This window comes from Bos grunniens, chromosome 4 (assembly GCF_055505025.1).
Source record: "Bos grunniens cultivar Pamir isolate PY7600 chromosome 4, Bosgru_T2T1.0, whole genome shotgun sequence".
Classification (NCBI taxonomy): domain Eukaryota; kingdom Metazoa; phylum Chordata; class Mammalia; order Artiodactyla; family Bovidae; genus Bos; species Bos grunniens.
In genome coordinates this window covers 73222551-73250210 of record NC_141168.1, presented here as the reverse complement: position 1 = coordinate 73250210, position 27660 = coordinate 73222551, and the positions used below count along the sequence as shown (strand labels likewise).

Below are 27660 nucleotides of genomic sequence, written 5' to 3'. Positions count from 1 at the left end.
AAGCATAACCACCCTTTGGAGATGTTGGTAAAAAGTATTCCATTGTCCTCAAATTGTGGCGCCAACCAGGAGGGCTCTGGCTCAGCTGGCTAAAGAGACTTTTGAGACAGCTGTGGACAGAGAAATTCCCACTGAATCCCACCTCACACCTGAAGGGATGACTCCAAATAGATCATATTTGGAGTGGAAAATAAAATGATAAATGTATGCTTTAGTCCATGCAGGCTGCTATAACAAAATGCCACAAACCAGATGGCTTATAAACAACACAAATGTATTTCTCAGCATTCTGGAGTCTGAAAGTCTGAGATCAGGGTGCCAACACGGTCAGGTGATGACCCTTTTTCCAGTGTATCTTCACTTGCTGGAAGGGGGAGCTAGCCCTCTGGGGCCACTGTGGGGTCTCATTGATAAGGCCACTAATGCCTTCCATGGGAGCTCCAGGATCCTCATGAGTGAATCACCTCCCAAAGGCACCATCTCCTAGTATCATCAGATTGAGCATCAGGATGTCAGCATATGAATTTTAGGGAGACACAAACATCCAGACCATAACAAAGCACTAGAAGAAAAGATGAAATTTTAAAAATTATCTCAGAGAGATTTTGTGTGCTACTTAGCCATGGTTCCAAATTTACAAGTGATAAATTTGACTATGTAAGAATAAACATTTTTTACATGGCCTAAACTCCTATAAACAAATTCAAAAATCAAATGGTAAACTGGGGAATATGTGCAATGCCTATTACAGACAAAGTGTTAATTTCCTTAACATAGCAAGACTTCCCGCAAGCCAGCAAGAGATGTATCAAAAATTCAGTAGAAAAATGGTAGAAATGAACAGAAAATTTAAAGAAAAGGAAGCAGTATTGATTCCTTAATATTGGGGAAAGATGCTCAACCTCAATCGCAAGATGAAAAATGCAAATTGAAAAGAGATGTGGTGTTTTGCCTAGAGGTGGACACCACATCCAGACAAACTCTATCAAAAACCATCACACCTCCTCTCTATTCTTCTAAGGGCCCTAAAAATCTTTCCCCCAAATAATTTTCTTCCCTGTAAGATTAGGTACCCCCCCACCTCCTATTTCCCTACTAAGATGGTGTTTAATCTTGAATTCTAAGCTACCCCGGAAATCACTTTTTCCCTGGCTATCTCCTGTGCATCCATGTTGTTGTTGTTGTTTAGTTGCTCAGTTGTGTCTGACTCTTTGTGACCCTATGGACTCTAGCCACCAGGCTCCTCTGTCCATGGAATTGGAGTGGGTTGCCCTTTCCTTCTCCAGGGGATCTTCCCAACCCAGGAATTGAACCCACAATGTCTCCTGTGTTGGCAGGCAGGTGCTTTACTGCTGAGCCACCAAGGGAGGCCCGTGTATCCATGAAGTATACATATTAAAACTTTTGCTTGTTTTTCTCTGGCTAATCTGTCTTTTATTACTGGGGTCTCAGCTGAGGACTCAGAGGGCAGAGGGAAATTATTTTTCCTTTCCTACTGAGGCTCAGCTTCAGAGGGGATCCTCATGGCCAGTCTCGGAGTGAGTGCTCCTGAGGTTCCAGAAGTAGGGAAGGCTGTGCAATTTAATTTCCTTCCCCACCAGAGCTGAGGGGCTCTCACTGGATGGGTGTTTTGGGTAGGGGAGAGAATGGCACAGGGCAAGGGAGTAGAAAGTAAATTCAGTAAGTCCACAATATTTTGATCACTAGCCATGTATCTGGCTCAGTGTTACATGTGAAGCAACCAGGATGCAATAAAGTTTAAGAGCTTCTCTGGCCTGGAAAGGCATGCTAGGGCTGACGGGAGACAGATGTGTGAGAGAACCCTGGGAGTGGAGTGCTGGAGCTGTGTGCGTGCTGGTACAGCAGCTACATGGGGAAGCCTCTGTCTAGGACTGCTTCCCGTTCCTGCAAGCAGCTTCATGCCATCAGCATGGCCGCTGCTGCTGAGAATGTGTGCTGGGCCCTGAGCACTCTCTGCCCAAGAGGGGCCTGTGAGGCAAGGGCACGTGAATGGTATGATCTGGGGGTCCTGTCCCAGGGTTTGGATCCTGGAAGTCCCCAGTTTTCCAGCACTGGATGAATGGGAACCACGGACAGAGCTTCCCCACAGACATAAAGGTGGCCCTCCCTGCCCACAGACCTACTGAAGGAGCTGGACTTTTCGAACATTCACAGCAGTGCTTCTACTTCTCGTGTGAAGTCTATAGCGTTTTGTGTATCAAGGACATTATAGATAATGCAAGGGTTTGTAGGTGGCAAGTCATCCATCTGTAGGAAAGTATGTTGCAAGTTCCAATTTGACGAATCTTCGGAACACAAGGCCTTTGCTAGCAAATTAGACACTTGCAGTAGCTGGATCCCAGAAAAGTCCCTTCAGGTACTTTATGGGTCTGAACCATTGCTGGGCCAGACATGATGTGGAAGTGCCCCCAGGTCTTCCATGTGACCCCAGAGGGTTGCCTGCCCTCAAGCTACCCAATTCATCTCACCTGACTGAGACCTGGGTGGAATCAGGACTTAGGATCTCAGAGGTCAGAACAAGAGAGCAGGGGCCCTCAGGGTCCTGTTCAGCCTCTGTGTGATTCTGGCCCAGCTGGGTCCTAGATGCCTGGACCACACGATTTCAGAAGGAGATGCGAGCCAACAAAAGGACAATATACCACCATAATGGTAGAAACAACCTTAGGGGCTAGAAATAGATGCTGTCATTACAGGAGGAAAAAAATCCCATAGCAAATTCCAAAATCTGACCCTTACGATCCTGGGACCAGGGAGGGGAGGGAACGGGAGATTTCCCTATTTCTGGTGAAAACAAGGCAACATGAAGAACGCTGTGCAGTCAGGCTGAAAACTAAACAGATGTGAGTTTCTTTCATTCAAAGCCTTAATTATTCTGACGTCTTCCATAACTTAATCTGAGGCATCACTTCAGCTTTAATTATGCATAATGAAATGGATTATTTACAGTAACTAATATGACAGGAAAAACTGAGAGGTGAGAATTGGTAACTTGGCAACTGTTTAGTCATCTTTTTTTTCAGCCCACGTTTATTGACTACCTACTATGTTGCAGCTTTTACTATAGCCCTATTAGGAGAAATACAGTATTGCTAGAACACATGCTATGGGCCAGTTTCTTTCACTTCATTAGCTCGTGGACTATCGCAATAATGCTGCATCACAGGTTATTCTTCCTGATTTGTAGAAGCGGAACTGAGATTCTGAAAGGGTAGGTAATTTGCCTAAGCTCACACAACAAAACCTATGTTTTCCTTGCCATTTACCTATTTTAGACAGAAACTTACCTACAGACTGACATTATATTCTGAATCTCACTTCCTGCTTTATATAGGAAAAGTTGACTTTTCTCAAGGGAAGAATGAGAGATCAAAATTGTACTTTTGGGAAAATAACCTAACGGTTTCCTACAGGATGCATTGGATGCTATGGGGACAATCGCAGTCAGATGCCAGGACCTAAATAAGCCCCAGTGAAAGTGAAAGTCACTCCATTGTGTCAGACTCTTTGCAACCCCATGGACTATACAGTCCATGGAATTCTCCAGGCCAGAATACTGGAGTGGATAGTCTTTCCCTTCTCCAGGGGATCTTCCCAACTCAGGGATCGAACCACATTGCAGATGGATTCTTTACCAGCTGAGCCACAAGGGAAGCCCCTAAGCCCCAGCGGTGGCAGCCAAACTGGAAAAAGAGGCTGCAGGTGGCACTGAGGAGGCTAGAAAGGACTTGGAGAAGTTTTGGATGTAATGGGCAAGTTACACATCCTCTCTGAGCCTTACTTTCCTTGTGCCTAGGAGCAGCTGTAACTGGTTTATCTAGAAGTCTCAATCCAGGGGTATATAAACAGAAATGGTTTTGTTTCCTCCAGGCATTGTTTTTCATCTGCCTCTGTTACATCTCCCTTTCTTGTTCCTTAATAGCTTGCTTCCTGTTCACTTTCAGTTAGTCATCGTCCTTGATAGCTTTCACAGTTTCCATCTCAAACTCAACTTAAATCTTGCTTTCAGCCTCTCCCCTGCTGCAGCTTTGGCACCTGGGTATGGGGTGTTGTCTGGTTTCTTTGCCTGTGGAGGAAGGAGAGGAAAGGGTACAAGCATGGCTCCTTAGCCGGCCTTCCGTGTTGTCTCTCGATCTGTTGTGGCAGTTTTGGGGGCTCTTACAGACTAACTGGCCAGGGCTGACCTCTGTGTATCCAGATGCTGGTTCACTAGTAGGGCAGATGTAGTCTTCAGAGCTCCTGAGGGTCTCCCAGTGGCTCATGTCCCTGGTGCCCCCACCCGTCTCTTGCCACCAACCTTGGGCTGCTGGGTGGGCACCCCTCCCCCAGCAGGCATTTCTTGAGTCAAAGGACCAGAAGAGAGGGTCCAAGTCCCGTTTCCTTCCACTGTGTCCACTATCTTCCTTCTGCACCACGTTGAGGGAACAGGCTGCTCTACTCCCACCCTCCCTCTGCACGGCCACTGATCCGTGTCTGAGTGGATGCTGAACTCCAGCTGTGTCTCACTCACCAGGGCTTGCAGCCTCACACAGGGCTGTACAGGGCACGGAAGCATGGAGCAGGGCAATGCAGCCCCAGGGATGGGCCACATCACTTCCCTGTGCATTCAAACTTCCGCCAAAATCTTCCTTCACAGACGTCTTTGAGGGCTGCCGGGGCAGGAGAGGGAGTTGTGGGGACATGGATGGAGTCTGCCTTGAGAAGGGGTCTGGCTTGTCTCCTTGGCCCCAGCTCTTGGCTCCTCTCTTTAGAATGAATGCTTTAATCTCCAAGTCTGAGTCTGACTCATGAATTCAGAACAGCAGAAAAATTCTTACTTCCTACCCGTTTCTGTGGATGACAAGGTGCCTGGTGACAGGACGACTGAGCCTGTCAGGGATGACACTGCTGTGTTCAGCTTTTCACATCACCTCAGTGTCTCTGCTCTTCTGTTGGTCTTTTGACTTCTCTTCTGGGGCTCTCTGTGCAGACGCACCTTGGATGTGGACTTTCAAGATGGGCTCTGAGCTGACCCCATCAGCTGGTTGGCTGACCTCTTGGTACCATGCCATCACAGAAGCAGGTAATCAGAGAACAAATAGTCCTGTGGTGTTTAGAGTCTCCCTTAGTGACACCAAAGCCTCTGTTTGATTTCTCGAGTGGCAACAAAGCCAGAAACAGAAGGTGATCAGCACCTAGAATAGACCCCAGGTGTAATAACGCAGGGTTCAGGCCCTGGAAGATGCGCTAGAAGAGATGCGCTAGAAGATGTACACAGAAGTGAACTATCAAAGATGCAGGAGGTCGTCCTCTTCCTGCTTCTCCTGGGTGCACTGTCAGGTAGGAACTCCGTTTTACCCCTTGACTTGGCCCACTCAGTTTGTTAGATATCATTGTGTGATAAAGTCCCTGAAGGAGGAAATTGCCCCTGGGGGGCCCTGTTCAAGTGTGGGACTGTCAGCATCAGGGAGCCTTGTGAGGCTGGGTGGGATATTCAGAGAAGAGGGTACCCCAAAAGCCCCATCTAATCCATGTTCATACGGACTGTTTCACTTCCCCTCTTGGCCTGTATAGTCCTTTCAAGACCTAAAGCTGGGGAAAGAACTTTCCTGGCAGAGCTTTGTGTGTACGTCAGCTAGTCTTTGTGCAGATTCTGGCCTTACTCTGGAGCTCTCTAGGGGCAAGCTGAGGTTGCCAAGTCACCCTATGTGGAAACTGAGGTGCAAAGGGTCTAGTGTCTTAGTCCTGAGAGAAGAAAATTTCTTACAGAAGGCAAAGATTCACCTCGTGTTCCTGGCACTCCCTCTTCCTTATTTAAGAGCTTCAAGAATCTTGGATGATTTTTCAGTGTTGTCAGCTTGGATTATTGAAATTGAGCTTTTTAAATTAAATCTTATTTTTGAATAGGTAGTATATGCATAATGTATGGAATCCAATCATATTACATTTGCAGATTAATTTAGGGGTAATTTACATCTTTGATGAGTTATACAGTAAAACACTTAGAGGAGTGTCTGTTATCTAGTAAATGCTTAGTAAATGTTACTGATTATGTATGACACTGAGTCTTTATATTCAAGAACAGGGTTCTAGAAATATGTTCAAGTCTTCATTTTCTCATGAGTATTGTGAGATTTTTTTCATATGGATCTTGCACATTTTGATTATATTTCTAGTTCTTTTTCTTTTATTTTTTAGCATTTGTAAATGAAATCTTCTTCTGCCTTTTATCTTTTAATTGATGCTTATATACTGTATGGAATTCTGTTAATGAATTATCTTATTTGTAATGATGTTTCTGTTGATTTTCATGGATTTTTCAGGTTTGAAAATAATAAATGTTTATACTTTTCCTTCCTTGTTTTCCTATATCTCTTTTCTTTCTCTTTTTCAACTACTGGCCCTATACCTTCAGACTGTTGTTAAATAATGATAAGAGTGTACACTCTTGTCTTGTTCTCCATAAAGCGTCATGTTAACTTTTGGTATGAAATAGAAATGTTTTATATGTTAAGGAGATAGCTTTTATTCTTATTTAGGCTATTCGCTTATAAATAAAAATGGATTTTAAGGATACTTGGACATCTCTTTAAAGAACTTTGGTAAACTGAACTATAGTACAGTAGTACTTACAAGAGCAAAATAGCTCGTCTTGATTTCTAATTGCGACAGTATGGTGCAGCGAGATCAAACTTAGGCAAGACAGATCCAATTCATGTTTACATGTGGAAACCATACAATATAAGTGGTTAATCTGCTGAAAGTTTGGCATTCGGTTCACATCACTGAGAAGCTTACCTAAGATCTACTTTTATGCTGCAGCATCCTGTGGTATTCTTGCACTGCCCACAAAAATTCTTTGGCGGGAGAAAAACCATCAAAACTGTGATATGTCCAACGAAATCTTTAATCTTTGATAACCTTTAAAGCTTGGGAGTACTTAACAGCAGGTAAACGTGGAACATCTTCCTAGAATACCAACTTTACATTAAACATGTAACATCAAAGAACAAAAAAGTAAATGCACAATTATATTCACTTTTAACAAATGAGAAGTCCCTCAAGTTCCTGCAACCATTTGTATGAATTCATTGGACTTCGACAAACTTTACATTAGAAAATGGTCACTTCTGCCAAAAAATGCAAAGATAATTCTTACCTGTTTGAAACATCTGAAGTAAATGCTACCTTTGACAGGTCACACAAATCTCATCTCTAGGTGACACTACCTAAGCCCAAAGCCAGGTGGGGTAGATGTTATTTTAGCCTAACTATCGATATTATTTACGCCTCTTAACAACTTATCAAATACAATACTGTTGACTCATCATTACATTTGTGTGAAATGATTCAAGTATACAGAAAATTAGGAGCATTTAAACTAATTGACTTCAAATTAAGTGGTAATAGTGAAGGCAATTCAAGTAGTGACATGGCACAACTTTCCCTGTTAGTGGTTTTAAAATGCTCATTTAAACAGAAGATGAGTTCACTTGCTTAGATATTTGGAATACAACTTTATTCTGATTTTAAATGAAAAGGAATGGCAATGACAGTAACAAACAAGCTTCCACCTCTCAATACTGTCATGTGACTATGGCAGTCTTATATTTGAAACTCAAGGAGGAAACGACTGTGTTCCAAAACACCTAAATAGGCGGGTCCAAAAAATGAAGGTATTTTTTTTTAAACTGCCACATTCACTCCAAAGCCCATCCATCTCCTTCAGCATCCAAAGATTAAGCACGTGTTCTGCTTAGCTGTGTGATAAAGCGGCAAACACGCTGCACCACTGACGTCACAGGACAGTTGCCTATAAAACTCGACTTCCGACGCTGGGCCCCAGCTTCACTTTCTCACAGGTCATCATCTCCATCCGGGAGAGAAGTTGTCTGAGCAACCTCTAAATCGGCTTATACTGTACTGCCAAGGCTGGGTCCATGACCACCTCTGGTGGGGCAAGAGCAGGCATGGCGACAAACTCCAGGTTAGGGTCTCCAATCGGTTTTCTAGCAAGCCAAAGGAAGGGCTTTTCAAAAGTAGCTACTTTTGGCAGAAATGTCATAGTACTGAAGATTCTTCTTTTGGTGGAAGACAGTTGAGTTTGCCTTAAACTTTCTGTCCTTAATATCCACTTTGTTGCCACACAACACAACTGGGATATTCTCACGCATGCGTACCAGATCTCTATGCCAGTTAGACACATTCTTGTAAGCAACTCTTGCTGTTACATCAAACATTATAATGGCACACTGAGTTTCTATATAATAGCCATCTCTCAGTCCACCAAATTTCTCCTGACCAGCTGTATACCATATATTGAACTTAATCAGTCCTCTGTTGGTATGGAACACAAGAGGATGGACCTCAACATTCAAGGTAGCTACATACTTTTCAAATTCACCAGTCAGATGACGTTTCATGAATGTAGTTTTTCCAGTACCACCATCACCAACCAATACAAGTTTGAACTGAACTTGGGGTTCTCCTTGGGCAGCCATCGTGGTTACTTCCAGAAGCATCTCTGAGCCCATCTGACTGAGCCCAAAATGGATTTTTAAATCAAAATTTTTCTCCAGATCTATAAATAAGACTATTTGATTTTTCCCCTTTGATTTGTTAATAAATAAATCACGGGTCTCCTAATAATATTGAACTCTCTTTAACCTTGAACTTTTAGAGGGCAGGAGGAACTGTGAGTGTGAAGTTGGGCCTTGAGCTGCTCAGACTCTTACTTGAATTAAACATTGGAGATTTTCCCATAAATATAGGCTTTTAGGACCATAATCATTTGAGTTAAGAGGTGACATTTATTGTCATTAGGGGAAGAGTGAGGTTAGAAAAACCCAGCATCTCATACTGAAACATTATCATTTGGTATCTCCTCATCAGATGTGTGAAAGAAACATATCACAAAAATCTGCAAGAAATACTTGAGATTTTAAAATAAAAACCACATGCTAATCCCCAACCCCCCGCCTCCAAAAGACCACACACTGTACTGCACTTTTGCTTCCACGGGTCAAATACAATTTTTTGGAAGGTCTGCTGTGATGCAGACTGCTCCTCTCTTACTTTCTTAGGTGAGTCTGAAAACCTACTCCTTACCCTTGATCTCAAAAACACCAGGGTCACAGAGGATTGGGGGAGGGGAGCAGTCACAGTACCTGCCTTCAGCAGATTGGAAACAGGCATCACCAAAGTAATCACAGACAAAGTACCATTTTCCAGTATTCTGTTCCTCTCATTTGGTCTAACTGGTGTGTATCCTCCAGGTCCAGGCAAGTCCCACCCGTCCACGGAGCCTTCCCAGAGTGCCCTAGCTCTTGGTGGGTGCTCTTTCTGCTGTATTCTGCACATGGATACAACATGTGTTTGCAGCTGGGTACATTCCTCTTGCCTGCACGTGGAACGGGTGTCAAGGGTTTAGTAGAGTACCTAACACAGAGTAAGTGCTCACCGAAAGGTAGCAGGAGTTACAATTCATCCATTATGTGTCTGTCCTGGAATCCTCAACTGGAATGCCAGCCCTACAATAACAGGTTTCATATTTCTTATTCCTCTGTGGTCTCTGAGTACCAACACATACAGGGTAGCTAATAAATTTTTGTTGTTGTTGATCATTATCCCTTTGGGGGCCTGTTTTTTTCCCTCCTCATTTACTGATATCCGCTAAATGCAGAAATTTAGATCCTCTGCCTGCTTAATATTGGCACTGAGATTGGCGTCTGTCTTTTTCACCTCCTATTAAGATGAGGGAAAGAAAACATTTTCTCTTTGGGATGCTAAAGTGTCCCTTTCCAGCAACAACTTAGAAAGCAAGGCCCTTAAAAAACATAAACTCCACAAGACTCAGCTGTAGCACAAGAAAGAGTTGGGGTGAAACAATCTCTGGCTCCATCAGTATCAAAGGAACATGTGTCACTCCTGGGAGATGGAGGACTTAGCAAAGGCCCCTCAGTGTATTTAAATCCACTGCACACTGAGGCGGTCTCCACTTTGAGAAAGTCTCCAGGGAACTAGCTTTTGTCTGAGTCTCATGGAAATGAAAAATGCCAGGATGTTTAATGAGAGAAGGCTCTCCTTGGTATCTGGAAGATCCACATGAACACAAAAAAGGTACCAGGCTCGTTGACGAGTTTTGTCCGCTGAGCTCCACATGTGAGGTCATCTTGATCTCTCTAGGGTGATCCACGAGTCTACCACTTGGGCCTGGCCCCCAGCTAGGTGAGTCAGGAAATCAAAAGAGACCCAAGGCTCAGTGTTTTACACTCCGTGAGGACCAGGTAGGTGTACATCCTTCTTAATGCTCTCATCATTTGAAAAGGCAGGAAGATGTAGTCCATTTCCAGAAAGTCTTTCTGTGGGTGATTAATCCTATATATGGGATCCAAAGAATGTTACAAAAAGATTCCTCTTTTCTACCATGTCTCTTTCCTATTAAGACAACCTCAGAAAAGCAAAGGCCATCCCTCCTCTCAGCCCCACTTTCCTCTTCCTTTTCCAAGGGAACTTGGTTGTCTTTCCCTCACTCCCGCTGAAGCACTCAAGTTACTGGAATCTGTCTGCTTTTCCATCTCCACAGAGTTAGATGTTGGCAAGAAACCCACCCTTCTCAGTCTGAACCAGAGTGATGCTCTAAGACAAACACCTCCCTCTCTTGCTAATGATGACCTAGTGTCATTTACAGAATCATTAGAAGTCTCACCATCTTTTCTTAGCTTTTAGGCCAGGGCAGACCATCCCCAACCTCTAGGGACCCATGGTTACAATGCAGTGCTATTAGTCAGCAGGCTCCATATCTTGAACAAGAGTTAGTTGTGTGCAGGAACTTTAGCAAAGCCACTCAGACTAATTCCAGTCCTACTGGAATTCACTCTCATGGGTACCATGGGTGGTGCTCAGTCGACAAAACTCAGGTCAACAAGCCTGATACCTTTTTTGTGTCCTACCTTCCATTAGCCTTTGGGGGGCATGAGTCAGCCCCCCAAAGTGGGTGGGTGAGCATCCCATCCAGGAAGGTATAACACTGTGAAAATGAAAGACACAGGAAGATGTTGCATATACTAAAACAACAACATTCTATAATGTTTTATAGTATACTGAGCATATGCATGTTCTTATATGGTACCCATGAGAGTGAATTCCAGTAGGACTGGAATTAGTCTGAGTGGCTTTGCTAAAGTTCCTGCACACAACTAACTCTCGTTCAAGGCATGGAGCCTGCTGACTAATAGCACTGCATTGTAACCATGGGTCCCTAGAGGTTGGGGATAGTCTGCCCCAGCCTAAAAGCAATGTTCATTGATGAGGGTGAGATTGACGATTTGCCCCTGGTCTTGGTGGGCCCATCAGAGGGCTCTGCTGTTGGGACTAGTTATGTAACAGGATGGTGCCTACAGGACCAGTGAAATATTCAATACAAACAGTTCCAGCAGAGACTCTAATTTGGATTCACTGTTTCCAAGGTATCAGTGATGTAGTTGGTGGTTTCTGGTCTGAGCAAGTACACTTAGCTATGGCCTTAGGGAAAGAAGATAGCAGGAGCCTGCTGGCTCTGGGCCTCTCCCATCCTCTTGCTATGAGGTAGCATTCAGCTGGGACACACATCCTTACTTTAATGTAACTGCTATACCTTCTCCATTTTCTGTAATCAACTGTGGATGTGGAAGCATTCTCGTTTGGGTCCTGTGCATCTCCTTGAACAATTGAACAACTGGAAATGTTTAATGGCCACTGCAGTGTAGCCCCACATCCCTGAGAGACAGAGTGGACATACGGACCAAAGAACTTGAGGGACCAGCCCAAGGCCACACAGTCAAGTAGCAGCAAAACTCAGATTGGCTCTGACTCCAATTCTCTTGCCCCTTTCACAACATTCCTCTGGATTCTTTCACTACGATTTTGATTAGTTACTAGAAGGAAGAGGCATGTATTGAGCGACAGCCTCAGATGAGTACTGCCCTGTGTACTAAAACAGAGTAGTAAGTCAGAGAGCAGCTGCATCCCCTGAGGGAGAAGAAGGAATGTCCCCACACTTCCTGAGCCACCTCATCACCTTTGGTGTCAGAGACCCAGGTGGCCAGCTTCGTCCCCTGGAACAGAGGCTACGGAGGCCTTCCTTATCCCAACGTGGGCTCCAGTGAGGGGGCCTCCTTGGACCCTTTCTGGCAAGGCAGTGATTTTGCTTATTTGGAAACAAGCAAACCCATCATCCATCGAAGCTCTCAGCCATAGGCTAGATGTTTCAGTGGGCTCAGTGACTGATAATCATTTTGTGTGCCTTTTCTTTTTCAAAGTGTACCCATCCAGCAATTCTAATTTGCTTCTTAATTAAGATGCATGTGTAAGTCAAATTCTATTAAAGCCTCTTTCTTGATCTCCAGCACTCAGACCACCAGAGAAAGTTTGGAAGGAAAGTGCATCATGTCTTAGGGAGAGATGGCCCCTGGTTCCTGGCCTTCCCTCTGCCGGGGAAGGCCTGATTAGCAGAGTGCCTTTGGACACGTCCCTTAAACTTATCTGTAGAACGAACAAATTGAATATTTGGTGAATTCTGTACCATATTAATTGCTCTATTTTTAGAGTATGGACCCTTGCCACTAGTTATTACTATTAATACTGTTACCACTGCTTTTAATAGCTAAGAAACTGGAGGAACTGGTTTTTGGACTAAGACTTGGGAGATCCCAGCTTGGCCACTTGCCTTATCAATGTCCCTGGAGTGTCTGCCTCAAAGTTTTTAGGATTCAGCTACACAACCCTGGCACACATAACCTTTTCTTGGGAGGAAAGACCACCAGATGAAGAGCAGAACAGGTCCGGCAAGAATGTCCGCAGAAATATTCACAGATACAGTCTGGCTTTATCCAGACAGTTTCCAACACAAAGTGCCTGAGGGTCCCTGGATAGATCCGCTTTTCCCTCCCCAATACTTCCCTCACCACCATAAGAAAGTGGGCCACTCGAGGGAGACCCGGGCAAGCCCTGTAAGTGTAAGGAGACAGCATGGAACCATGAGAAGGAGCCCTGCCCTTGGAGTCAGATGCCTTGGATTGGAAGACTGGTTCTTCTCTAGAATTAGCCTCTCAAACCCAGAGTTTATCGAAGTTATGATTAATGCAACAAGATCAAGGGATATACTACCCACAAAGCAAAGTAGAGGCTATCTGCTGGGGATATTTGGTGAGCAATCTCTCCAGTTTACCACAGCAAGGTTGGTGGCTGCAGTAATCTCCCTGTTGAGGTTGAGGTTGTGGGAACCTCTGAGTAGGGCTTAGCAAGCCTCTCATTGGTGAGACTGTACCCAGCTAATACTCCAGCACTGTTCCTTATGCTGTTCCCCTAAAAGGCCTCTTACATGTCACATCACCCAAATCTAATGTCTAGGTGGAGAGTCCAATCTCTTACCAGCCCCAGCACCGTCTTGCTATGGTGTTACCAGGTTATAGAATATCCACAATCCATCTCACGTGCAGGGTCATCCGACAAGCATGGATCAAAAGCCTAGAGACACGCAGTCTGCTATCTACAGACCCAGATGCGTGAACCAGGACCCTGGTGGCCACTTACTGGGTGTGTAGTCTCAGGGGTGTGAAGTGGTGGCAGTGATGCCTACTTCCAGGGACCATGGTTAGAGCAGATGAAATCAGGCATACCTAGCACGATGCCCAGTGCATAGGTGCTCAGTGAAGGTGAGTGGTTACTAGTTTTAGTCTGTTCCTTTGGGCTGTGCACTACCTTACCCTGGGCTATTCTCTCTCTTTTTAAAATATTTATTATCAAGCTCTTTACAGAGAAAGCTTGCCAATTTTTTTCAAAATTTTATTTATTTTTGACTGCGCTGGGTTTTTGTTGCTGCGCAGGCTTTTCTCTAGTTGCAGAGTGCGGTCTTCTCACTGCAGGGGCTTCTCTTGTTGCAGAATACAGGTTCTTGGGCACACGAACTTCAGTAGTTGTGGCTCCTGGACTCTAGAGCACAGGCTTAATAGGTGTGGTGCACAGGCTTAGTTGCTCCCATGGCATGTGGGATTTTCCTGGATCAGGGATTGAACCTGTGTCTCCTGCACTGGCAAAAGGATTCTTTACCACTGAGCCACCAGGGAAGCCCTAACCTGGGCTGTTCATGAGAAAAATCTAATGAGTTACATCTTTGCTTAAACATACATAGAAGCCTCTTTCCTTGTTGGTTGCTGCTGCTGCTGCTGCTAAGTCGCTTCAGTCGTGTCCGACTCTGTGCGACCCCACAGATGGCAGCCCACCAGGCCCCACTGTCCCTGGGATTCTCCAGCCAAGAACACTGGAGTGGGTTGCCATTTCCTTCTCCAATACATGAAAGTGAAAAGTGAAAGTGAAGTCGCTCAGTCGTGTCCGACTCTTAGCGACCCCATGGACTGCAGCCTACCAGGCTCCTCCATCCATAGGACTTTCCAGGCAAGAGTACTGGAGTGGGGTGCCATTGCCTTCTCCGAATATTTTCTTTACCTCCTTGTTGGTTAGAGAGGCACAAATCACTGCAGCAAGATCAGGTGGGGTCCTTGGAAACAAATTGCGTCTTTCCGTTTGCTCATGACTGTCTTGCCCTGCTGAGCCGAAAGGGAACACTCTTGTGAACAATTTGGCTGGGCAGGGCGGTGTGCTGGAGACTCCAATGGTGGGAAAAGAGGGCTTGAGGGAATTATACCCACAACACCCAACCCACCAGAGCAATTGATTATTTTGCTCATTTTGAAAAACTATTTCAGGGAAATTTTTGCCTCTAAATACTCTAGACATACTATATTGCTGCTGGGTTTTTTTTAATCACAAGAATGCTATAATATTAAAGTCAATTTTAATAGATTAAAAAAAATCCATTTGTATTCACATCACCCTAAACCTCAGCTGTATTGATATTTCTGAGTCCTTGCACAGTCCTTGTCCATAAAACCAGATAATTCTGCCAGCAAAATATAACTTATGCATAATGCATTTTAGTCTCTAAACGAAATCAGGTGATTTTAGATTTAGGGATGCTTGTATCAATGAATGTGTTTATATTTCAATTTTTCCTGCATTTCCACCTGCTCCTCTGTCTCCCCTCCCTCAAATTTGAAGTAAAAACATTCTCTTATAAAAGTCAATGTTTTCCCATGGCTTGTTTGTTTCTAGAAATTCTTCCACCCTGTAGATCTGTCCCGCCTGTACCTCCTCCCATTCTAGGGACTTTGTCCCCAATGGTTAATGGTGGCCAAGGTTAGAAGCTGGCTGAGAAGGTGACCTTGGTGTAAATTTTGACTTTGTTACTTATTATTCACTGTGTGTGCTTCAGCTCAGTTTCCTCATCTATAAAATGATGACACTACTGTTTATCCAAAAGGATTGTTCTGAGGAGTAAATGAGGGAAAGCATTTTACAGAATGCATTTATTTGGAACATTGAATAAGTGGCAATTGTATCAGTTTCCTAGGGCTGCTATAACAGATTACCATAAACTGAATAGCTTAACACAGCAGAAATGTATTCTCTCACAATTCAGGAACCGAGAAATCTGAAATCAAGGTCTCAACAGGGTTGGTTCCTTCTAGAGTCTCTGAGAGAGATGCTTCTCCACACCTACATCCTGACTTCTGGGGGTTGTTTGCTGTGCCTTGGTTTGTAGCTGCATTACTATGGTTTCTCAGTTCAGTTCAGTCCAGTCACTCAGTCATGTACAACTTTTTGTGACCCTATGCACTGCAGCACGCCAGGCCTCCCTGTCTATCACTAACTCCTGGAGTTTACTCAAACTCATGTCCATTGAGTCGGTGATGGCATCCAACCATCTCATCCTCTGTCGTCCTCTTCTCCTCCAGCTTTCAATCTTTCTCAGCATTAGGGTCTTTTCAAATGAGTCAGTTCTTCATATCAGGTGGCCAAAGTATTGGAGTTTCAGCTTCAGCATCAGTCCTTCCAATGAATATTCAGGACTGATTTCCTCTAGGATGGACTGGTTGGATTTCCATGCTGTCCAAAGGACTCTCAAGAGTTTTCTCCAACACCACAGTTCAAAAGCATCAATTCTTTGGCAGTCAGCTTTCTTTATAGTCCAACTCTCACACCTATACATGACTACTAGAAAAACCATAGCCTTGACTAGATGGACTTTCGTTGGCAAAGTAATGTCTCTGCTTTTTAATAGGCTGTCTAGAGGAGGCAGTGGCAACCCACTCCAGTACTCTTGCCTGGAAAATCCCATGGATGGAGGAGCCTGGTAGGCTGCAGTCCATGGGGTCGAGAAGAGTCAGACACGACTGAGCAACTTCACTTTCACTTTTCACTTTCATGCATTGGAGAAGGAAATGGCAAGCCACTCCAGTGTTCTTGCCTGGAGAATCCCAGGGACGGGGGAGCCTGGTGGGCTGCTGTCTATGGGGTCGCACAGAGTCGGACACGACTGAAGCAACTCAGCAGCAGCAGGTTGGTCATAACTTTTCTTCCAAGGAGTAATTTCATGGCTGCAGTCAACATCTGTAGTGATTTTGGAGCCCCAAAAAATAAAGTCTGACACTATTTCCCCATCTATTTCCCATGAAGTGATGGGACCAGATGCCATGATCTTCATTTTCTGAATGTTGAGCTTTAAGCCAATTTTTTCACTCTCCTCTTTCACTTTCATCAAGAGGCTTTTAGTTCTTCCTCAGTTTCTGCCATAAGGATGGTATTATCTGCATCTCTGAGGTTATTAATATTTCTCCCAGCAATCTTGATTCCAGCTTGTGCTTCATCCAGCCCAGCATTTCTCGTGATATACTCTGCATATAAGTTAAATAAGCAGAGTGACAAAATACAGCCTTGACATACTCCTTTTCCTATTTGGAACCAGTCTGTTGTTCCATGTCCAGTTCTAACTGTTGTTTCCTGACCTGCATACAGGTTTCTCAAGAGGCAGGTCAGGTGGTCTGGTATTCCCATCTCCTGAAGAATTTTCCACAGTTTGTTGTGATCCACACAGTCAGAGGCTTTGGCATAGTCAATAAAGCAGAAATAGATGTTTTTCTGGAACTCTCTTGCTTTCTCGATGATCCAACGGATGTTGGCAATTTGATCTCTGGTTCCTCTGCCTTTTTTAAAACAAGCTTGAACATCTGGAAGTTCATGGTTCACATATTGTTGAAGCCTGGCTTGGAGAATTTTGAGCATTACTTTACTAGTGTGTGAGATGAGTGCAATTGTACAGTAGTTTGAGCATTCTTTGGCATTGCCTTTCTTTGGGATTGAAATGAAAACACCTTTTCCAGTCCTGTGGCCACTGCTGAGTTTTCCAAATTTGCTGGCATATTGAATGCAGCTCTTTCACAGCATCATCTTTCAGGATTTGAAATAGCTCAACTGGAATTCCATCACCTCCACTAGCTTTGTAGTGATGCTTCCTAAGGCCCACTTGACTTCACATTCTAGGATGTTTGACTCTAGGTGAGTGATCACATCATCATGAATATCTGGGTCATGAAGATCTCTTTTGTACAGTTCTTCTGTGTATTCTTGTCACCTCTTCTTAATATCTTCTGCTTCTGTTAGGTCCATACTATTTCTGTCCTTTATTGAGCCCATCTTTGCATGAAATGTTCCCTTGGTATCTCTAATTTCCTTGAAGAGATCTCTAGTCTTTCCCATTCTGTTGTTTTCCTCTATTTCTTTGCATTGATCACTGAGGAAGGCTTTCTTATCTCTCCTTGCTATTCTTTGGAACTTTGCATTCAAATAGGTATATCTTTCCTTTTCTCCTTTGCTTTTCACTTCTCTTCTTTTCACAGCTATTTATAAGGCCTCCTCAGACAGCCATTTTGCTTTTTTTCATTTCTTTTTCTTGGGGATGGTCTTGATCCTTATCTCCTGTACAATGTCATGAACCTCTGTTCATAGTTCATTCAGGCACTCTGACTATCAGATCTAGTCCCTTGAATCTATTTCTCACTTGCACTATATAATCATAAGGGATTTGATTTACGTCATACCTGAGTGGTCTAGTGGTTTTCCCTGCTGCTACTGCTGCTGCTAAGTCACTTCAGTCATGTCCGACTCTGTGCGACCCCATAGACGGCAGCCCACCAGGCTCCCCCGTCCCTGGGATTCTCCAGGCAAGAACACTGGAATGGGTTGCCATTTCCTTCTCCAATGCATAAAAGTGAAAAGTGAAAGTGAAGTCGCTCAGCCGTGTTCGACTCTTTGTGACCCCATGGACTGCAGCCTACCAGGCTCCTCCATCCATGGGATTTTCCAGGCAAGAGCACCGGAGTGGGCTGCCATTGCCTTCTCCAGTGGTTTTCCCTACTTTCTTCAATTTAAGTCTAAACTTGGCAATAAGGAGTTCATGATCTGAGCCACAGTCAGATCACCGTCTTGTTTTTGCTGAGTGTATAGAGCTTGTGCATCTTTGGCTGCAAAAAATATAATCAAACTGATTTCGGTGTTGACCATCTGGTGATGTCCATGTGTAGTCTTCTCTTGTGTTGTTGGAAGAGGGTGTTTGCTATGACTAGTGTGTTTTCTTGGCAAAACTCTGTTAGCCTTTGCCCTGCTTCATTCTGTACTACAAGGCCAAATTTGCCTGTTACTCCACGTGTTTCTTGACTTCCTACTTTTGCATTCCAGTCCCCTATAATGAAAAGGGCATCTTTTGGGGGTGTTAGTTCTAGAATGTCTTGTAGGTGCCTGTTACTCCAGGTGTTTCTTGATTTCCTACTTTTGCATTCTAGTCCCCTATAATGAAAAGGACATCTTTTGGGGATGTTAGTTCTAGAATGTCTTGTAGGTCTTCATAGAACTATTCAACTTCAGCTTCTTTAGCATTACTGGCTGGGGCATAGACTTGGATTACCGTGATATTGAATGGTTTGCCTTGGAAATGAACAGAGATCATTCTGTCGTTTTGACATTGCATCCAAGTACTGCATTTCAGACTCTTTTGTTGACTAGGATGGCTACTCCATTTCTTCCAAGGGATTCTTGCTCACAGTAGTAGATATAATGGTCATTTGAGTTAAATTCACCCATTTCAGTCCATCTTAGTTTGCCGATTCCTAAAACGTTGACGTTCACTCTTGCTGTCTCCTGTTTGACCACTTCCAATTTGCCTTGATTCATGGACCTAACCTTCCAGGTTCCTATGCAATATTGCTCTTTACAGCATTGAACCTTGCTTCTATCACCCGTCACATCCACAACTGGATGTTGTTTTTGCTTTGGCTCCGTCTCTTCATTCTTTCTGGAGTTATTTCTCCACTGATCTCCAATAGCATATTGGGTACTATCGACCCAGACGGGAGTTCATCTTTCAGTATCCTATCTTTTTGCCTTTTCTTACTGTTCATGGGGTTCTCAAGGCAAGAATACTAAAGTGGTTTGCCATTCCCTTCTCCAGTGGACCATGTTTTGTCAGAACTCTCTAACATGACCCATCCATTTTGGGTGGCCCTACATGGCATGGCTTACAGTTTCATTGAGTTAGACAAGGCTGTGGTCCATGTGATTAGATTGGATAATTTTCTGTGATTGTGGTTTTCAGTCTGTCTGCCCTCTGATGGAGAAGGATAAGAGGCTTATGGAAGCTTCCTGATGGGAGAGACTGACAAAGGGGGAAAGTAAGTCTTGTTCTGATGGGGGGGCCATGCTCAGTAAATCTTTAATCCAATTTTCTGTCGATGGGTGGAGCTGTGTTCCCTCCCTGCTATTTACCTGGGGCTGAAGTATGGTGGAGGTAATGAAGATAATGGTGACCTCCTTCAAAAAGTCCCATGCATGCACTGCTACACTCAGTGCCCACAACCCTGCAGCAGGCCACCACCGACCCACACCTCCGCTGGAGACTCCTGGACACTCACAGGCAAGTCTGGGTCAGTCTGTTGTGGAGTCACTGCTCCTTTCTCCTGGGTCCTGGTGCACAAGGTTCTGTTTGCACCCTCCAAGAGTCTATTTCCCAGTCCTGTGTAAGTCTAGCAGCTCTATGGTGGGATTAATGGTGACCTCCTCCAAGAGGGCTTATGAGATTATATTTAGTGATGTGGGGAGAGCTGGTGTGATTTTGGAGTTCTCCAGTCATGCACATTCCATTCTCAATGTTCTCTGTATCTAACACTGACACAGAGAAGGAAAATAAACTCTTGAAGGCTCCCTGGTCTTTGTAAGACAGAGGATGCTGTGACCAGACTGGGTCCTTCACAGAGGTGTCTATGTTCTAAGATATCACGTTTCTCTCTCCCTGGCTCTCCACAAAAGCTGGGAGAAACACGAAAGGAAGCAGAGAGGTAAGAGGAAAAACAGCAGCTTTACTTCCAGAATGACAGAAGCAGATTTCGTGGTCGTATAGTGGTGGTTGTTTTCTTGGCTCCAAGATCTCACATTCCCGTTTCCAGCTCTTGGCAAGAGTCCTCATTCTTGGGGAGTGACCGGCTTCCAGCTTTGCCCTGAGCTACGAGTTGAAGCCACAAACCAAGCTGCTAAGTCCTTGTTTTCAGGACAAGGCTTTGTGCTCATGTCGTTTTGCATCCTTTTTAAATCTGCAGGCGGACAGGCACTACACCTAATCCACTTACCCGCTATGAGCAAAGTGGCAGAGAATTCTCCACCTGAGACTTCAGTGCACATGTTTGCTGTGAAACTATCAGCATCACTGTCACCTGTGGTCCCAGGGTTCCCCCTGATAATCAACTCCAGTCCCCTCTCTCGGGCCTTCAGGGTGAACTGGCTATCGGACACCGACTTTGAGGTAAGCACTGTCTCATTCCCAAGGGAGCTGCTCACAAAGAGGGGCCCTGAAGATGGTATGGGTGGAATTCTGGATCAGTGGTCATTTTTTCCTCTTCTCCTGCTTTAATCTTCCCTCTTGTAAGATCTGGACATTCTGTTCCGGGCATTCTAGAGCCCTCTGTGCTAGATGCCCCTGTAGCTTTTGGACCTTTTTCCCTGCATTTAATCCAATCCAAATGAACAGTGTGTTCAATTTGTTACAAATAAAAGGCTCACTTCTTATTGCCAACCACCCTCATATGATAACAGGTGTTAGGAGTGCCAATGGTAGCCGAATTCTTCGGGTGGAATAGTTTGTGTAATGATCTCCTTAGAAACCAGACCCCGATGAACTAGTACCTGGTGATTCTTCAGTAGGAAATTTGTGAGAAGATGTTTCATACGGAAGAACACACCCTTAATAAAAATATAAGTCTGGATGTCTAGCTATACTGCGTGGCTCTTGTTCCTCTTGGACAATTCAGACCCAATCAATCACACTCAAGAGCTATGCCACTGCAGCTCTGTTTTCTAGTTTGTCATCTGGTCTTTCCCAAAGCTGTCACTTCTCCTTAGGCAGGATGAACCTACTGATTGCATGTTTTCTACTGACAACCTCAAAGGCCTTCTAAGGATGTCTTTAGGGTGTAGGGACCCTGTTGAAGTGCATTCTCTCCCATGTCTACCTCATTCCTCAGTGGGCACAGGAACCTCTCCTACAGTCATCATCAGCCCTGCCCCAGCTCCCACCTGCCATTGTTCTGGGTTCTAGGGGTACCCAGTGGGCCTGCTTGGTCTGAGCTTGGTTGCCTCTCTGAGAAACATACGAGGTATTCTTAAACCCAGCTGATGATTAGAGTCACTAAGGGAACTTTCAAAAAGTGTGCATATCTGGGCCTCAGAACACACCTGTGGAGCCCATGGACTTGGGGGCCAGAGCCCAGCATCTTGTATTCTCCGCACCCCAGGGGCGGGCCTCTGGCATGCAAGGAGCACACATTCAGGCAACCTCCACCTCAGTATCCAGTGAACATTCCTGGGGCCCAGCTGCCGTTTCTGTGACTTCCCTGCCTGTAGACCTGCTCCCTTGACATCTGGTTCATCTTTAACAGCTGCTGCTCATCTGTGCCTCTAGGCCTTGCCAATTGTTTACACTTACAGAGCACACAGTATACGCTGGATGCTGCGGAAAGGACTTGACATGTGCTCTTTTGTAATATTCACAACAATCCAGTGATTTTATTTGCATGATTGTCCCCTTTGTACAGATAGGGGAAATGAGGAAAAATTTAGTAGACGTGAAATAACTTGCCCTGTGTTGCACAGCTATTGCTGTGCTAACACTGGAAGGCAGGCAGTCTGGCTTTAGAGCTCTATTTTTTTTAAACAGCTCTATTGAGATATAATACACATAGCATGTAATTCACCCATTGAAAGTGTACAGTTCAGTGGTTTTTACTCTATTCACAGACCGTCACCACAATCCAGTTTTAGAACATTTTCATCCCCCCAAAATGAAACCCCAAACCCATTAGTAGTCACTCCCCTGTCTCCTATCCTCCCTGGCCCTGGTAACCACTAACCTACTTTCTGTCTTAATGGATTTTCCCATTCTGGTCCCTTTGTATGAATTGAATCATATTGTATTTTTTTTTTAATGACTGGCTTCTTTCACTTAAGCATAAAGTTTCAAAGGTCACACATGTAGCAAGGATCAGTACTTCATTCCCTTTAAATGGCTGAATGATACTCCACTATATGGATATACCACATTTTGTCTATTTGTTCATCAGTTGACAGATGTTTGGGTTATTTCCACTTGAGAGCCCTCTTTCTCAGCCTCTTGCAGTCTATTGCCTTTAATGATGAGGATGACCAAACTATTTCAGATTGTCAGAGGTTTCAAAGCACATTCACATCCTGATCTCTTAATTGTTACTACTAACACTGATATTATCACTATTAAAATTGTAAATCCCTATTTTATAAAGAAGATCACAATGAGACAGCAAGGTTAACTGATCTGTCTGATATCACAGAGCCAGAAAGGATGAAATAAGAACTTGACTCAGGTCTTCCTACTCCCAGTCTCAGGCTCTGTCCCCTCCAATTGCCACGCACAGCTATTACTGTTTGGATAAGTATCCAAATCTTTCACTATCATATCTCCCCTCCTACATCCCATGTGATTCAAACAGGGCTGTCAGTCAAGGAGGAATTCCATCCTGTTCCTGACCTCTACAAATGGAGAATGTCTTAGCCACTCCACTGATCTGGGCTTAAATGTTCAGCATTTGGTCCCAATCCTGGTGCCCTCCTGGCACCACAGCCTGCAGCTACCCAGGACCTTGTGTCAGTACTAGAATGGGCCACAGGTTCACATGTTCTTAACGACTGGTTGCTTCTCCCCCAGAAACTACCCAATATCATCAAGTATCCCCTCCAGGAAAATCCTATTCTCCAACCCAAACTGCTCACAAGGGCTGTTCCTACAGAACATGACGATGCCATCTCCGTGGCAGAACCTGACTCCTCCTGGACACTCTGCAGGGTCACCTAGCCATGAGGTTCTGGGGTCTCCAGCTCAGAGGTCTGTCACTCTTGGCCTTGGGACTCAGTCGTGTAGGACTTCCTAAGGGTGACCTCCAGTCATGCCAGAGGCCAGGCCACCCTGCTTTGGGACACAGCTGCTGAGACTCGGGGAGTGAGGAGGATTAATGATGGAGGCGTATGAGGGGTATGAGGAGGATTAATGATGATGATGACAGTAACTCACATTTACGGAACACTTAACGTATGTCAGGAATTCCCCTAAACATTTCTGTGAATTCACTCATTTAATCCTCATAACAACACTATGAAGTTCTATGCTATTATTGTTTGCATATTAAAGGTGGGGAAACTGAGGCATAGAGAGGTTGGGCAACTTGCCCAAGTTCACATAGCTAATTGGTGGCAGACTTCAGATTTGAGATCAGGCAGGCTGGCCCCAAGAACCCCTGTTCATCACTCCCACACTGCACTGCCTCATCATTGCCCAGCAAGATGGATGCCTGAGGCTCATCGCTGGGGTTTCCTCCTGGAGCAGCACTAAGAAGGAAAACTCCCAGGAGTCAGGGAGGTGTGACAGCCGAGCTGCTAGAGCAGGCACTCTCTGAGGTCACGGGGCAGCCGTGGTTGCTCCCCTGCCATTAGCACACCTCTGAACTTGATACCCCTTTGTCCTTATCTGCTGTCATGAGAACTGTGGACACTTTAGATTTGCTCAGTCTTGTCCAAAACAACCTCAAACCTAAAACCAAACATCGTCTTTTACCAAAACTCTGCAGCTAGTTTGCCCACCATCAAAGAGGCTCCATCAGGGAATTCCCTGGTGGTTCAGTGGCTAAGACTCCATGCTCAATGCAGGGACATGGGTTTGATCCCTGCACAGGAAATTAGACCCCACATGTTGCAACTAAGAGTTCACATGCTGCAATTAAAGATTACACATAGCACAGTTAAAGATCCCACGCACCACAAGTAAGGCCTGGCACAGGCAAATAAATACTTTTCTTAAATGGTGGGGAGGGGGCTCCACCACTCTCAGCCATGACTCTTGGAATTCTCTCCCCTCCCTGCCCTGGTCTCCTGATGCATGAAATAGGGGAAGTTTTCCCAACCTATAACCTAGTTGTTGTGATGATTAAATAAAATACTCCACAAAACAGCTTGGCAAGAGCCTGGCACATGAACATTTAATTCATGCTGGTGTTAGTCACTTAGTCATGTCGACTATTTGCAATCCATGGACTGTAGCCCACCAGGCTCCTCTGTCTCTGGAATTCTCCAGGCAAGAATACTGGAGTGGCTAGCCATTCCCTTCTCCAGAAGAGGACACTTAGCAGAGGATGGTTTTGATCCATTGACCTCTGGGTTATGAGCCCAGCATGCTCCTGTTGCACTACTCTGCCAACAAACAAACAAGCAAGGCATTTCCTTTGATCCAAAATCAAACCAGCAACTTAAGGATGTCCACATCTATCAAGTCTACACTCCTCTGCTCTACCTGCTGAGCTATCGAAGGATGCTGATAAAGACAACAACAAAAGCAACTTTTCCATGTATTGGCAGCAACCCAATTCCTCTGGTTCCAAGAGACAACATTTGAGACCCTTACTTGACTGTTCTAGTTCCTTCCTCTAGGATGATTGAGCCAGTCCCAAGGAGAAGGGCTGTCAATAGAGAACACTATGGTGAAGGGTCTGGAAGTGTGGGATTCAGAAGAGGGCTCCAGGCTTAGCTGGAAGCTAGGGGGTAAGTCAGGAAGCAGAGTCGATAGTCGTGATGGGGGAGCAGCTCTGATGGGTACCCATTCACTGAACAGTTTTCAACATCTAATGACAATAAAAGGCAACATTTGCTGGGTGCTCACTCAGCCCCAGACAGTGATCTAAGTAACCCATGGATTAGCTCGTGGAATCCTCACAACCCTAGGAAGCAGATGCCATCAGATGCCTACTTTACAGCTAGGGAAACTGAGGCACAGCAAGGTTAAGCCATGGGAAGCCTGGGCTTTAAAACCGGTCTGGCTCCAGGGTCTAAGCTCTTGACCTTCGTGTTATGCTGCCTCTCACTGCCCATGTGCCAAGCAGAGAGGCAGGTTATCTCCACTTGTGTGGCACCTAGGCTGACCCTACTTGTGGATGGTGACAGGAGTACTGCGATGTCTCTTTCAACCCTCCTCCCTATGTGTTCCCTCCACAGCATGGGTTCATTCACATCCGTGACCATCCTCTCCTCTCATAATCAATCCAGATTTATGCAAAGTCAAACATGACACCCACCACCTCCTCCATGAAGTCCTCCTTGACTAAACACATCTCACAATGAATGTTTTCTCCCTGAATTTCCACAGTACCCTGATCTAGCTCTTTGTTTTCATATCTTGTATTATACTCCAGCTGTTTAACTAGGGTGAGACTTATTTACCTAATGATAGTTATGAGGAAACAAAATTGGGGAAAAGTCAAGTAATGTTCCCAAGGTCACACGGAAGTCCAGCAATGGAAACTGGATTGGAGCTAAGTGTTCTTCTCAACAGAGAATACTGAAGGCCTCCTTGCCTGGCCCCAGTTGCACTAATAACCAAAAGGTTATTAATTGAGACATAATTAAGACATTGATGAAATTTAGTCCTTGACGTGCAAAGGGCTCTGGGCTTTCTTGGAGCTCCACAGCTATGCTGGTGGCAGGGATGTGCATGCTGATGTGAGGGGTCACAGGCTGGCCTCCAGGTAACCTCAGCAGGGCCCTCCCACTACACACCACGGAGGCTCCTGCTGGTCACAGACTAGATTCCAGTGATATGTCTCTGGCCCTGGTTCTTGGTGCCCCTCCCACATCTCCAAAACACTTGTGCAGAGCACACGTTTCCTACAGTGGGAGAATGTGTGGAAATACACCCCCAAACCCAAAGAGGCTATTGATATAAATAAATATCATTTCTTCTTTCTGCAGATTTATCCTTCTCCTCTTATTTAGTCTTAGATATGGCCTTGGAAAATTAGAAGGGAGAAATGAGTGAAGAGGCAACTTAACAGCTATCCCAGGGAAGTGAGGCATCTTACTCTTAAAGAAGAGGAAATCAAACTGTCTGCAGGGTATCTAAGGGACTTGCCTCGGAGCCTACCCCAAATAGTGACAGGCTTTAAAGCTTTCATGTTTTCCATCTCCGGTAGATGGAACTAGGATGTCTCCTGAATGTTTGTCTTCCTGTGAAGAGCAGCTTCACACACAGGAGTCCTTTTAGTGCAGTGTCATGGGGTTTATGTAGAAAGGACTCAGGCAAAGCAGCCCATTCCCCTGACAGTGAGGGAAAGATGGTTTTCAGGATGCTGGTTGCCTCCTTGCTGGTTAATATCCATTTGCAAAATGTGTACACACAAAACAGAACTTTTCTTAACACATGGTTACTATGACTTCTGCATTTGCTTTTAGGTTGTCACCACTGGGATGGAACAGTTAGATTTTGAAGAAGGACCACACATATTTGACTTGCAGATTTATGTGAAGGATGACGTGGCTGTCACTGACCTGCAGGTCCTGACGGTCCAGGTGACAGATGTGAATGAGCCGCCTGAGTTTCAGGGCAACTTGGCAAAAGGTGAGACGCACTGGGGTGTACGATGCAGTCCAGACAGTGGCATCAGGCAGGACCCTGGGGGATGGAGAAAAACAGAAGAGTAAATAAACAAACAGCTGTTTCTCTGGAAAAGGCAGCTGCTTAATGAACAGGGAATAAATGAAATATCCTCCAGCTGAGGACTCCCAATAATAACACCCAATAATTTACAAAGCCTTAGCCATCCATGGCTTGGGCCTCTCCTGATCCTGTGGAGGGAGCTGGAGCTCAGGACCGCAAGTGGATCATGCTGGAGGAATGTGGGCTGAGACCGTTTCAGGCTCAGCACTGGGTACCAGCCGGTGACTTCCATGGTTCATCCTCCCCATGGATGCCGACGCCTCCAGGGGACTGTGTATCTGAGATCTGCTATAGAGTAGACACAGTATAGGGGACTGGAGCATAAGATAACTTCCTGTGTCATCTCCCCTAAACTCTTGGCTTCAAAGACCATGTATACACTGACAACTCCCAAGTCCATCATTATTTTTGTTTGTTTGCTTGTTTGGGGCGGGGGGAGGGTGTTGTTTTCCAGTCATCTTTATTAACCTATCAACATTATATTTTATACAAACTATCTTGAGGTCTTCTCATAGGAATCTGCTTTAGTATAGCATGTTAATAATAAAACCAAGTAAGATGGCTAAACTTCAACCTAGCATTCTACTATCCTCTGGACAAAGCAAGTTAGAAACTCAATCACATTACACACGTGTAAGAGTTGTGCTCCAAGATAATTAGGAAGCTGCTACACC

General features: G+C 44.8%; 1 protein-coding gene, 1 long non-coding RNA gene and 1 pseudogene across 6 annotated transcripts in view; 1 reads left to right on the top strand and 2 right to left on the bottom strand.

The window, feature by feature from the left end:
* Nucleotides 1–27660, bottom strand: part of LOC147374370 (uncharacterized) — a 103002-nt gene that overhangs the window by 16109 nt on the left and 59233 nt on the right. For 3 of the 5 annotated variants that reach the window (XR_015162689.1, XR_015162686.1, XR_015162687.1), the window contains one exon: nt 26818–26941. This is a non-coding gene — a long non-coding RNA (uncharacterized LOC147374370). Of the gene's footprint in view, nt 1–25655; nt 26942–27660 lie in introns of those variants that run through there. The other 2 variants (XR_015162688.1, XR_015162685.1) reach the window with 2 other exon arrangements.
* CDHR3 (cadherin related family member 3) overlaps nt 5172–27660 on the top strand; it is a 68728-nt gene continuing 46239 nt past the window's right edge. Inside the window, exons 1-3 of the mRNA XM_086396914.1 lie at nt 5172–5337; nt 20520–20722; nt 26722–26887. Coding sequence (XP_086253040.1) covers nt 5292–5337; nt 20520–20722; nt 26722–26887 — 415 coding nt within the window. The 5' untranslated portion in view covers nt 5172–5291. The remainder of the gene's footprint in view (nt 5338–20519; nt 20723–26721; nt 26888–27660) is intronic.
* On the bottom strand, nt 7753–8641 carry LOC147374372 (GTP-binding nuclear protein Ran-like; annotated as a pseudogene).